The 13,760-nt window shown below is 41.0% G+C and overlaps 2 protein-coding genes across 2 annotated transcripts; one reads left to right on the forward strand and one right to left on the reverse strand.

Annotated features, from left to right (window-relative positions):
- Positions 1-233: 233 nt before the first annotated feature.
- Positions 234-5,900, reverse strand: spint2 (serine peptidase inhibitor, Kunitz type, 2). Its single transcript, XM_028962060.1, has 9 exons — positions 5,675-5,900; positions 4,852-5,022; positions 3,233-3,292; positions 2,382-2,423; positions 1,916-2,077; positions 1,737-1,787; positions 1,464-1,634; positions 1,340-1,378; positions 234-1,200 (listed from the first exon to the last, which is right to left on the reverse strand). The coding sequence occupies exons 1-9, from the start codon at positions 5,784-5,786 to the stop codon at positions 995-997; spliced, it is 1,014 nt and encodes a 337-aa protein (XP_028817893.1). The 5' UTR covers positions 5,787-5,900; the 3' UTR covers positions 234-994.
- Positions 5,901-7,027: 1,127 nt separating this feature from the next.
- Positions 7,028-13,430, forward strand: ppp1r14ab (protein phosphatase 1, regulatory (inhibitor) subunit 14Ab). The gene is made up of 4 exons (XM_028962218.1): positions 7,028-7,296; positions 11,848-11,928; positions 12,014-12,046; positions 12,389-13,430. The coding sequence occupies exons 1-4, from the start codon at positions 7,099-7,101 to the stop codon at positions 12,521-12,523; spliced, it is 447 nt and encodes a 148-aa protein (XP_028818051.1). The 5' UTR covers positions 7,028-7,098; the 3' UTR covers positions 12,524-13,430.
- Positions 13,431-13,760: the final 330 nt, after the last annotated feature.

A 13,760-nucleotide genomic window follows, 5' to 3' on the forward strand; every position in this document is an offset into this window, starting at 1 on the left:
ACAAATTGAGCAGCAGCATCACATTGTGCGTGTTGATCATTCAACTGCTATATATTATATCTATACACATAGCAGTGATTAAAATAGGCTGTGGCTTGGCTTTGTGTTTTTGATACATGCTAAGCAATTGCCTTTATCATTCTTTTATATCTAGATCAATGGCAGATGTTCGTATTTATCATTGAAGAAAAACCCAAAGCTTCGACTGCCCCCTAGTGTTCAAAAAACACATATTTCAAAATTAAGGACTTTTTATTCATGTGATCATGGCACATAAAAAAAAAACTGTAAAAACATAACAGTGTGTTTAAAATCCACTTTTATAAGAGTAAATATCATTTTATTCTAAACATATCATATTTCAGCCCAAGGAGCTTTTGTGCTCATTTAAATTGGAATAACAGAATCAACTCAAAAAAGGTTGAAGAAAAGCATTTAAATTTCCAATCATCCTAAATAAAGACTAAACCTATCTGCCGGTGGAACAAAGATATATAGGTTTTCCAGTTAATGTCTGCACTTTGTCTTTTGTGTAAGAAAAATATGCAATCATATATTTAAAGCAAAGACAGATAAATAGAGCATTTTAGCAAAGTTAATCAAATCACATAAAAAAAAAAAAAAAAAACCTAAAGTGCAGTTCACTTAGTCTCTAAAATCCAACTGTACATGCAGTACACAGAAAAGAAAAGTCTTTATTACAAACCAACATCTCAGCAGCAAGTCTTTTTACTTAAATAAACCAGTATGCGAGTAGTACTTAAAGCATTGATGGATAACACACAAGGAACCTCTATGCCTACTTACAACCTATTAATCAATGGACTTACTCACAAAAAAAAAAAAAAAAGTGATCTGATTACAGTAAGTGATCAAATGGACACAAATGAAAAGCACTGGCTGCAGTCTGCAAAAAACAACACAGTAAAAGTAATATTGAAAATAAGCAGTAGTATGTTGTATAGGAGTGGATCTGGATGTAGTGATTACACCCTTATGCTCTCTCCAACTTTGACAGGTGTTCCTGAGAAAGCTGGTCTGATGACAGCAGCTCCTCCTTGTCATCAAGGATGCGGTGGTGGTGGTGGTGGTGGTGGTGGTGATGGCGATGGCAGGTTCTGGCCCGGCGTATTATAATCATGATCAGACTCACCAGCAGGATGGCGGAAAGGACTGCCAGTGTGGAACTCAGGAAGATTCCTGCCGGAGAGGAGACGTTAAGAATAACTTGTTGCACTTCGGTTTGTCAAACCAGATAGAAAATGTTTTCTTCAACTATTACTAATAGTTTAAATTGCTCATAAAAACTATTCTTTATCATTTAAAAGTCATGGCTTACCAGCAGTCCAGCGGCCAAGGCCATGAGCATTAATGGTACCTGTTGAAAAGAACATTATGATCAAGATGATATTTCTGCAACCATGTGAATGAATCGTGTTTTACGTTTACATTCCGCAGCCTACCATCAGATTCTGCACATTTGGTTGTGCATTCATCCTGAGAAAAAAAGCGATTTTCATTGCCACCACAGCCACCATAGATGAACTTCTCACAGCCCTTGGTGTTGGAGTCATAATAGTACATAGGGAAGGCAGCACGACACATGCCACTGTCGGAGGGTTTCCCACAATTCTCTGTGCAGGGAATAAAATTAAAAAAAAAAAAAAAAAAAAAAAGTTGAATGTTGCTGGCTATTCCACTCTAACAATGTGGGTTTAAAGTATAAAATGTCTTACCTTTATCAAAAACAACCTCAGAAGTCTTCTTAGAATTTGGTCCTGCCTTGCCTGTAACAGGAACATCCAGGTTTGATTAGGTTTCATTTCATTTAAGTAAAGAACAGTTACTTTACTTAAGTAACTGTTAAACAAGGTGTAAGGCATGACATAGAAACAAGGTGTAAGGCATGACATACCCTTGCAGGTGGCCATGCACATTTCAAGAGTGGGGTAGTTGTTTTTATTGCCTTTGCAGCCACCATATGTAAAGATCTGGCAAGTGCCTACAGAGCTGTTGTAGAAGTACTTCTGAATGGAGGCGCGACAGGGCCCGACCACTGGAGGAACTAGGCAGTTTTCTAAGAGGAGAAAAGGAGAATGTCACAAAATCACTGAAAAAAATCTGTATAGGAAAGAATAAAAAAAAAAAAAAAAAAAAAGCAGTAGAATGTAAAAATGTTTGTATTTTGTGCAAACTCATTAAACTAAAATCCATAGACCTGACACCCCTTCTATAATCTGATTTGTGTATATAGCCATGGGAACTGGAATGTATTTAAAGTGTAACTCACATTCATCTGAATGAAATTATGGTCACAAATCACAAAAAAAAAAACATGCTGTGAAGGAGAACGTTAATAAAAATACTAAATATAAACTTGCCAGAATATTCAACTGATGTCACCGGAGGCTCAGGCGTGGCAACTGAAGAAATAATCACAATAATCACTGTAATGTACTTTCAAACAGCACCTGTTTGCTAACAAAATAAATGGGTTTTTGGAGAGGTTTTGACTTCCCACCATATACAGCATGTTTTAAGGTTTTGATAAAAACACAAAGACAACCAAGACCAGATTTTCTCACATGTAGCCTTAGGTGTACTATGGTAAAGCAAAAACAGACCAATCAGGTCACCAATTGTAAAACAGAAAATACTCAGTCAGTACAGAGCAAAGGCTTAGTCTTTACAAAAAATATATGTATTTAGGTTAATAGGTTAAATTCTATAGAACTTGATTTTTTTTTATAGAAAAATCATAGACCTAAATCATACAAAGAGCAGAGATAAGTAGAGATCCACAACTTCCTCAAGCCTTAATCTATAGATTTTCGAGGCATCTTAAAGCATGGCTTTGTTTGCAATGTCAAAGTGCATAATTTTATCAGTCACCCAAGTATTTGCACCAGGACAGCTTGTTTGGGTTAATCTATAACTCACGATGTTACATTGTTTTACTAAATTAAATGGAATTATACAATGAATTTTTACAGATGCAGCCGTAGTATTAAATATCTGTTCAGCTTGATAATGATCTGATGAACAGACTGGGTGTGCTGGGACAGCAACATGAACCACGAAGGACAGCATGTCCTCAGAACAAGGATTAGGAAATGTTGCACTGAGCTGTTTACCAAATTAAACACACCAACGTACAGGATTTAGCTTTGTTTCAAAAACCTGACTATGAGCTAAACCCCCGTTAGGCCGGTGAGCATAGTCTTCATGTTACCTTCATCCTCAGATTCCATCATTCTCTTCTTCTGAGAGCCGGCAGCAGGCCGGACTGTACCTTAAAGCAGGCAGAAGCTTAAGTCAAGATATAAATATTTACCAGTAGAATATTTAGTAGGCAGTGAGTTGGTGCAGACCACTGTGCGCTACGCAAAACAAATTATTCCGTTCTACACCCTCCTCCTAAAAACATTTACAGCCTTTATCACACATTTGACATTTATAGCACTTATCAGACACCCTTATCCAGAGCATCTTACAGTCAGTAGTTTCAGGGACAGTCCCCCTGGAGACACTCAGGGTTAAGTATCTTGGTCAGGGACAGAGTGGTAGTAAGTGGGATTTGAACCTGTGGTTTTGTAGTCTCCTGGTTCGTAGGCGAGTGTTTTACCCACTAGGCTACAAACACCTAAAAACATGTTACTCTATAGTTACTAAAATGTTAGGAATGCTGCCCGGAAATATACTTCGGGTAGAAAGAGGGAAGAGAAGTAACACAGGTGGGTTTTTTTTACTCTGAATTCTACAGATATTTCAACGATAAAAAATGAATTATTAAGCCCAGTGACACGATCCAGTGTTGTCTCACCAGTGTCGTGTTTATACTTTGGGCCTCTTAAAACTAACATTTCAAGCCTTAACGAATGATAAAAAGTTAGGTGTTCCTGCCCACGGCGGAGGCTACAAAACAGGTTATACAACTACCTGCAAGTACCTTAAACAAAAAACTCACTCCGTCAGCGCCAATGTACATACTTTATTCAGACAAACGCTGACTCTGTGACCTTGGGAGCTTTACTGTATACAGAACTGTCAGTTTAACTCCTCCTTTACCAGCTAGAGAAGGCCCTGTCTTCTGACTCATTATCCACTTATTTCCATACTGCAAGAATGCAAAACACTGAAACATTGCAATTGGAAAAGATTATTTCCAAATATGACATACAAGATTTAAAATAGCTTAAATAGATGCTGCCAGGGAGTGTTAATGTTGTCTCAGAGTTGTATTCACATGGAAGAAAGAAAACAAAATGGAAAAGTGCTTTACATATTTGGAAACTAATGACTGAAATTAATAACGTTCTGATATAACCACTGGGACGGGCATGAATTGTGGGTAGAAACGCCTGCCTGCTCATGTTCACACATGATGCCTCAATTATGCAATAAATAAATAGATAAAACCAGCAAGTGTTTTAACTTCTGTGAGGGAACCCAAAACTTTTGTTCTGTTGAAGGTCTTTCGTGACCCACTTGCCCTCCATACTTTATCACAAAAGCTTAAACAAAACACAGCACCTCTCTCTACATTTACTCTCCTGACTAATTTTTTTAAATTAAGTTTTTCTGCCCTTGTGATGCTGTGAAACTTAGAGGCAGCTGCTAATTTAAGTCTAGCTATACAGGCATGAAGATCAAGTGCTCTGTAACCTGGAAGCAGGTTGCACGTCGCTCTGGATAAGGGCGTCTGCCAAATGCCTTAAATGTAAATGACTACAAATATGCACTGACGCACGTTGCTCTGTACAAGAGAATCTGCTAAATGCTGTAAACTGTTAGTTCCAAAACGGTATTGACCGAGGAGGCCATGGAAACCCGATCAGGGAAGATTCTCACCAGTCACCCCACCACAAGCTGATTCACAGTCCTCCTGTGACTCAAAGTTGTTTGCATTGCCTTGACATCCGCCATAGACGAAGGTCTTGCAGGTTTGATCAGTGACGTCATAATAATAGCGAGTAAATGCAGCTCTGCAGGAGCCAACCACGTTTGGCAAATAACACAGTCCTGTAATGGGAGGACAGAGAGTACATTGTCCATAAATGCACTTTACCATGAAATCAGATCAGTTTTCGCCGCTTTAATTTTTTACCACTGTGCCATGTCTTCTGTGGGCCTACTCACATGCGGTGGTGAGGTTTTTTTATTTTTATTTTCTAACAAATATGCAACAGGAAGTAACCAAACAGTCTTGCATGACAGTGCTGCTTACTTTAAAATGCTAAAAAAGGATCCACGACCAAACTGGTTGATCTGGTCACACAAAAACAGTCTCGTCAAGGGCGTGCAACGGAGGAGGAAGTATTACTGCACGCATTTCTAGCTCTTTTTAAAAACACAACGCAGTCCAACATTCTCACTGTAAATATACAAATATACACACATATACACAATAGAGCAAAGCAAAAAAAAAAGGGCCAGACTGGGTTTTAGTTAATGTCGTGCTTACAAGCTATGAAGGGTTGACGAACACGGCTAAGGCATGAAAACGTTTGGTTTTGCCGAAATGGCGAAAATGCCTTCATTCAGAGGAATCGAAACATTCAGAGTCAGTGTGGTCACCGACAGACAGACAGACAGACGTGAATCGATCCGCAGCGAACAACGAACTCCGAGAGAAGCGCGGGTTGCCAGGTGCGGCGTTATGACGCCGTCTTACCTGCGCGCGGCTCGGCGGGCCCCGGGGTTCCTTCTTCTTCTCCCGCCGCGTCTCCCAGCACTGCCGCCGAGAACAGGAGGCAGGAAAGCGCCACCGTCCACATGTGAGCCATTCGTGTGCGGCCGCGAGGTGCCTTCTTGTAGTCTGGCTGTCTGTCGCGCAGGTCGCCGCCGCGAGTGGCAATTTCACCAGGTGTGTTCTTCCTGTCTGACAAGTCTGAACTACTTCCTCATTTCCAGTTTCAGTGACGTCATATATTGTGGCAAAGAAAAACCTTTGCTCCAGTCCTCAATTCCTTCATCGCACACATTCGTCATTAGTTTATTTGAAAAACGCCTAGCAAAAAAAAAAAAAAGTTTAGTTCACGTTTCATGGGTTATCCGACTTCCACCGGTTTACCTGAGCCTCACGTAACAGGTAACCGTAACCGTTCATATGATAGAGGTGCAGTTCCCGCTGCTGCCACGAGGGGTCAGAAAAAACTTCAGATTAACGGGATCAAATAAGTAAATATCACATAACTTCATACCTTACACAATAACTGTGTTATGTAATGGTGTTTATATGTATTGATAAACCGATATGTCTAGAGTACGTGTTTATAATAAATGCATGTAAACATATGTTAACCCTGAGTATGAGGATGCAACCATCATTGAACGTTTTACTATGCCTGTAAGCTGCATACTTGCAGGAAACAGGATACTTGATCATTTGTCCTGCATATTTTGCCAACACTGTAGGCCTATAACTTTTTATGCAAATTATTGGGCGTGTTCATGAATCAAAGGCTGTAGGTGTGAAGAATACATTTACATTCATGGAATTTTACACACATCCTTATCCAGAGCAACCTGTATATTTGACATTAACAGTTTGATGTCAGTTTTGTTTTAGCTTCATGTATGCCATAGTTGTGGTGGTGGATTTTAGTGTTTTTATGTTTTTTCTGTTGTCATCAGCAGATTGAGACAACCCATCTCCACTCGTGTCTGCGAACACACCTCCATGTCAACAATAAATAGACAACATGAAAAATTGTGAGGAATGTAAACCTTAGTGACTGAAATTATATTGCAAATGGGTTTTTGTTGCACAAGGTCAGCTGTAGTATTAAAAACAACAACATTTATTTCTTATTTAGACCAAGCAGCATGTCTCTTTGAAGTGCTCCACATTTTACACCCCCTGACACTTTGACCCTTTCTGCAGAAACAGAGAGGGAGTGTGTGAGAAAGGGTTGGTACTAAAAACAAGCATGTTTTTTGACCAGATGCTCTCGCCTCTTATTTATTTTTCATTTGTTGGTCCTTTAATCCAAGGGCACTAGGACCCTCCTCCCTCCGTCCCGCCTCCCCGAAGCGCGCCTGGGCGCAGCGTGGCGCAGCCTCCAGTGTGCGCACTCGTCTCTCGGACCTCCGGATATGGCTGCGAATCGGGTCGGGCGGCGATACAACGGTAAAGTCCACTCGCCCAACAGAGGTGCTGGCCGGGAGCCGGGGCTCAGCGTCCAGAAGCGCCAGGCCCGGGTCACGGTGAAGTACAACAGGAAGGAGCTCCAGAGGCGCCTGGACGTGGAGAAGTGGATAGACACCAACCTGGACGAGCTGTATTCGGGAAGGGTCAGTGTGGCGCCACAATAACGTTCATAACACATCCGATCTGTTGAATGATTAATATAATGCAGGCTTTAATACATTACTTTATATAAAGTGGCGTGGGAACACATGCGCAATGCTTGCCCTCAGCTGCCATGTATGGCAGTGAAATCGATCTAACATTCGTAATAATACGCCTGCTAATTCTACATGAATGGAGTCGGGAGCCACATGCGTGTCACCACGTGGCTCAGAGCGGATTCTGTGGCATCTTGCGAATGAACTTGGCAGAACTGGAAAGCGCAGCATCAGTTTGCGCCGGATTTCGTCGCTTTTCGGGACATCCTTTTCGGCGTAGGGTGTGACCGCCCGGCTCGTCACACCTTCGGATCGTCACACGGATATGCATGAATTGCGAAACGGACCGTTTCCGACTGCATTTTGCAACAAAGTATTTTGGCTCTGGGAACACAGGTGGCCTTAGCAGTAGACCCCGTTCATTGGGTTATATGGGTTGCAGACTGCATTAATTCGCCTTAATTAGTTTTGGGGCGTGCGTAAAATGTAATTAGCGCATTAACGGTTGTAGGCTTTGTATAGGTTGCTAAATAAATTATAGGCTGTAGTGTTGGCTCAGTGACAAAAGAAAAAAATTCACCCCCACTGTTTTACTGTGGTTCTGGACTCTGTGTGGCTCCGCCGTGCCCGAAAAAAGGGTGGCCGGTTCCCAAGGGCAGCTTGGGATTTTAAGTGCTCCTAAAGATCAGGTCATAACCGCGTCTGGGGTATTGGCCGCCTTACATGGGCATCTGTCATGATGGAGGGGGGCAGGAAGCATCACGCAGTATGCTGCAGGTTCTGAACAGGGATATAAACATGTTGATGGCCAACGTGGGAGGACTTGACACGAGTAACGCTTTCCCCCAGTGAAGTTGCACGCATTAAAGAATTTATTACCAACAAAGTGACCGATCTGGCTTTCTTAAATAATTTAACCAATTCCACATCCATAACAAAGCCACTAGATATATATATATGTGTGTGTGTGTGTGTGTGTGTGTGTGTGTGGTGTGTGTGTGTGTGTGTGTGTGTGACTGAAACACACATTGTGTAGATTGATGCATGAATGGAGATGTGTTGAACTGAGATGAGATGGGGGGGGGCTTGTCCCATGTGGTGTGGTAATCAGATCTTTTCTCCTCATTTCCTGGCAGTCCAGATCCCACCACCCATAGGTTTCAATGGCCTGTTCTCGCTGCTAACGATCCTGGAGATTGATTGATGGTATCTTTGTCTCCGGGGGTGATGCCTGCAAGTTATGAGACTGGGGGCAGGGAACGTGAAGGCCCCATATGGCACTATAGTGCTGGACAAAGAGCGTGGTGCTCTGCTACAAACCCCTTTTTCTGCTACTCATCCCAGACCCAGTGTTCATTAGACTGGGGGCAATTAGCCATGCCATCAAGGTTTAATCAAACCCACACATTAAAGGTCCAGATGTGTTATTTCCTTTGTCTCCGTGTGTGTGTCACCACCCTGAGCTCTGCAGCTGTATATTCATAAATTGAATACTCTGTTTCCAGTGATCAAATGCACTGTCAAACGACTGACCAAAATTCACTTCAGTAACTTGTAACTGTGCCATCTGGGATGTATTCTGTACCAAATGCCAGACTTGGTCTAAATCAGCTTAATGATAAACATTATTAAGTATTTATTAATATTTAAAGTACTTAAACATTGCCCTCGGCCATATACCGCAACCTGCAATCACACACCCTCCAAGTACTTCGCCTTGGACCAGCTGAGAAGTCATCGGAGGTCCTCGTGGCAACGCACTATACTGTTTGGCACACACTGACAATCATTTGACACAGAAAACTGCATAGTATTAATATTTCATTTACTTAATAATTCACCAGGATAATTTTTTTTGTCTGTGCTGACGAATAGTCATATTAGTATAATTGTATTAGCTTGTATTTATATTGTAATATTTAGTGGTGTGTATTGGCAAGGGACTCACGATACGCATCACGATACGTGGGTCACGATACGATACGCATCACAGTACATGCTGACCCACGATACAGCGATGTGAAGTGATTGTCATTGTGCAGCACAGCACATTGTGTCCTCTGCTTTTAACCATCACCCTTGGTGAGCAGTGGGCAGCCATGAAAGGCGCCCATGGAGCAGTGTGTGGGGACGGTGCAGTGGCACCTTGGCGGCTTGGAAATCAAACTGGCAACTTTCTGATTTCTGATCCGTTTCCTTACCCGCTGGGGTCAGGGTGGACAGGTGGACTGTGAAAGTGAAGTGAAACAGCACTGGAAGATGTCAGGACAGAATTGCTGCCCCCAAGGAGAAACCCACTTAACTGGAGTGATTCACTCTGAGCTACAGAGTAAAAAAGAGATATTCCATATAAAAACACGATTGCAGATGATGCCTCAGATATTTCCAAATATTAAGCATAATCCTCAAAAAAATAATCCTCACATACATCATAGATACATGATAGGAGATGATAATGACTGGATTTGTTAAAACACTTTGTAATCACTTAGCACCATGGACATTTCATTTCATCTTTATTAGTGCATGGTATTAATGCTGAAACGAAATGAAAAAAGTACATCACATGGGTGCCTGGGTCTCACTGATGGGCCTCACTGAGTTGATCATAGTTCAGTCTTATATAAGACATTACATGTATCCTCACTGACAGGGCAAGTGGCAGATAAATTATCTATATATTTATCTCTGTCTGTCTGTCTGGGTCCGGAAGGGGCAACTCTGGATCCGGGGTTTGGACTGGAATTTCGTGTTTGTCCTGTCTTATTATGTTTCTTGACTGTTTTCAACTGTGTCTGCTTGTAGAAAGCTGCCCTGCTCATTTCTGTCGTGGTCGGGTCATTGTTTGCTGATATGTTTCCCTGTTGTGTGCATTATTGTAATAAATCCCCTGTGTCGTGACGTCATGCATACGCATCCTCCTTTCTCGCCATGTCCGGCCACAGTCTGTCTGACTCTCTATAGATATATATCTATAGGTACACCTATTTGTACATCTGTGTATGTGTATTTAGGCTATATTCCAGTGCCGTCTGCAGTTGAAAGAAAGGTCAGTGCAGGCTCAGTTGGCTTAGCCAGGGGTCTGTGCTTGGATCTGGCTTTGATTGACCTTTAGATTGCTGTTGATGTCACGATTTACAACGTTTTTGAACTCTGACGTGTTCCCTGTAGCTCTGAGTAACCTTACAACTCAACAGGACTGTAAGCTACACGCTGCAACTGACTGCCTTCATGAACTGTTTACTGAACATATTTGATGATTTTATTGATAACTAGAAAGAAGCACAGAGCATGCAGGCTTTCTAGGATCAGATATTTTATTCTTAAGTATCAGGATAAATCCATATTTAGAAGCTATAAACACTAACCCCTGTATAAAACATATTTTAGAAATGAATACTATTGTGACAACCAATGTCATTCACTTCCCAGCTTTCATAATGTTATGACTGATCAGTGTATATTGGTATGCATGCACACTAAACACTGATGAGTGTAATTGCACTGTTGTAATAATTGATTACGTAATACTTGTATGTAAAAATTATACAATTAACGTTTTTTCAAGTATGTTGTGAAAGATGTGTTTGGGATATGAATATTCTTCAATTTCTAAAAAAAATAAAAATAAGGAGAACTATCCTTATATCAGAATGAGCTTGGGTCGTCTGAGAGTAGGCACACCAAGTGAAAGAAAGACTGAGATGGCAGCACATTCGTGACCACGGCCAGAGATTCGTGGGCCGCGGTGATTGACAGATGCCTGGCTCGAGTGGACAGCTGCTGTGCCGACCAGGAGAACAATGCTGCTTCTCAGGGCTGTGTGTCTACAGGGCATAGCGGTGGCTCATGTCAGACAGTGAAGAAGCGCCATCGATTGCATAATAGCACTCATTCTGCATGAAAGTGATTGAAAGAGACAGCTGGTCCAAGATGACTTGCTTCACTGCGCTATCTGTAATGGTGGATTAAGTAACACATTTATAATAGGGTTAGGCCCCATTAGCAGTGACCTGTGATCCACAAGACACTGACAGTGGTCTCTTAAGGGTTGCCACATTTTTGGGATAACCTACCTGCATTCATATTTCGGACTGAATCAAGTAGAAGACATTAGTGACTGCATGGCTCTGAAAGCCTTATGCAATCCTAATTACACGGCTTTTCAAATGTTATAACCCCCGAGCACAGGAATCGTTATGTCAGTACTGAGGGGTTTAATGGGGCTGGGAACTGGCAGTTGATGGTCTTGTTGCTGGTATGAACACCATTTAAAGAGCAGTAAAAATTAAAGTGGTACACCTAAAAGAGGTGAATTTCAATGTCAGAACCAGTAGCAATGGCCTCATAAATACCTGCCACATTGAAGCCCTAGTCCAAGAAAAAGTATGAATCTATAAAATACAATAGAATACAGCAGAAAAAATATCACATGTGCACACGTTCAACATTATATGTGAAAAAAGTTTGAATCAATTATATTATACATTTTTTCAGGAAGAAGACATGCCAGAGGAAGTGAATATTGATGAGCTGTTGGACCTGACAAGCGATGAGGAGAGGGGACATAGACTCAAGGTACACCAACACACACAGAAATATGTATACTTCTATCTTGAATTGTGTGCCTTACTGTGGTACTAAAATGCATTCCATTTCATAGGAAATACTGCACACCTGCAACAATAATACAGAAGTAAGTGGACAATTTGTACCTCCATATGCAGGCAGCATAGGAGGTTGCATGAAATGCTTGCTCTGCAGTTGCTAATCGTCTCATGTGGGCTAATTCTGTACTTCAATATATTTGTAGAGTCTGGCATTGTATATTTATAAGTGTAAAACATTTTTTCAGCTCGTCTGCCTTGTACATTACCTATTATACATGTATTACATTATTTGACTGAATAATTATAGTTGAACTTAAATTGAACTGAATTTAATTAAATTGAAAATGTAAAAAACATTGAAAATGTTCATAATAGGAATTCATTTTTTTCTATAATGACCTTACTAATACTGTACTAATGTGTTTTAGGTCTTTGTTAAAGAGTTGTTACAGAAGTTACATGGCCTCCAGAAACAGGAAGATCTCCACAATGATGGCATTGAACATGCCCAACTCCACATCTATCCTAAACGGCTGGACTCCTCAGACACTGAGACTCACTGAAGGGATATTTCAGCATCGCACAATGTCCTCATTCTAAACACTGTAACATGAATAACAGTGTGCCACCTGCAGGGCACACTGAATAGCACCACTGACTGAGCCTACAGGGACGGATTTGATAACACTCACAGACTCAAATTCTCTTAGGACAGAGCAGCATGTTGTGATATGACTGCATAAATGTATATTTATAATTGATTTTTCCCTCCCTGACCTCCGCTTGCACTGCGCTGGCTGTGCTGGACGGAATGTACTGTGTGTCTCATGTCTCCCCACTGAGAACTGTGCACCTCAGAGTGTCCCAGTAAATGTTGGCCCCGCAGAGCTTGCTTTGAGGAACCCCACATGCGAAATGGTACAAACAGCTTTTCCCAAGTGGTGCTCTTCAGAACCAAGACCAAAAGAACCTTGACATATAATTAACATGTCATCAGTATTATGTTTTATGTCATGTTTTTCACAGTTATGTGAGCTCAGTATTAGATTTTATTTCATCTATTTTATTTCTTGACAGATAAAAGGTAAAAAAACGAGACCAGCATATGAATCACAACAAAATTACCTACCATTTCAACATAATGGATCATTGATCCATTGACACAGATCTGATCCATTAATTGGGATCTTTTTCTCTTAGAAAGGCTGGAGATTGTCAGCTGCTGCCACACCACCTTCTATGACATTATTGCTGTGATATTAAGGGTTTTTAATTCTGGTATGTTTTTTATTGTTTTCTGTTGCATAAACCTGCTCCTGCATTTGTGGTGATACGTAACGTGCCACCTCAGGGTCTATTTCCCCCCATCCCGCTTAGGACATTTTTACATATCTGTAAATCTGTAATTGTCTACTTAATTGCTACTTTATTTGTACCTTCTTTTGTTGAAATAAAGAATATAACCGGGAAGTCCTGGCGCAGCTAAATGAGATTTAAACACTCATGGATAATACTGCAGTAACTTGCCCGATTGTGCCACCTTTTGGCAAAAATGCAAAAAACTGTCAACATTAAATTATAGAAAATTATTTAAATGAACGCCCTGCTTTGTGTAATGTGGCCAGACCTAGAAGTACAAATTTGTATTTCACACTGGTGGATCGTAACCAGGTTGTAAGTAGAGGTTCAAAAGGCAAAAAGGAAACAGGAATAAGAGAGAAAAAACAGGCTTTTTGTCAGTGGATCATCAGCACAAAATGCTAATTTTCTACAAGAGTGTTCCTGTTGTAAGCTGCTAAT

Source organism: Denticeps clupeoides, chromosome 19 (assembly GCF_900700375.1).
Source record: "Denticeps clupeoides chromosome 19, fDenClu1.1, whole genome shotgun sequence".
Lineage (NCBI taxonomy): Eukaryota > Metazoa > Chordata > Actinopteri > Clupeiformes > Denticipitidae > Denticeps > Denticeps clupeoides.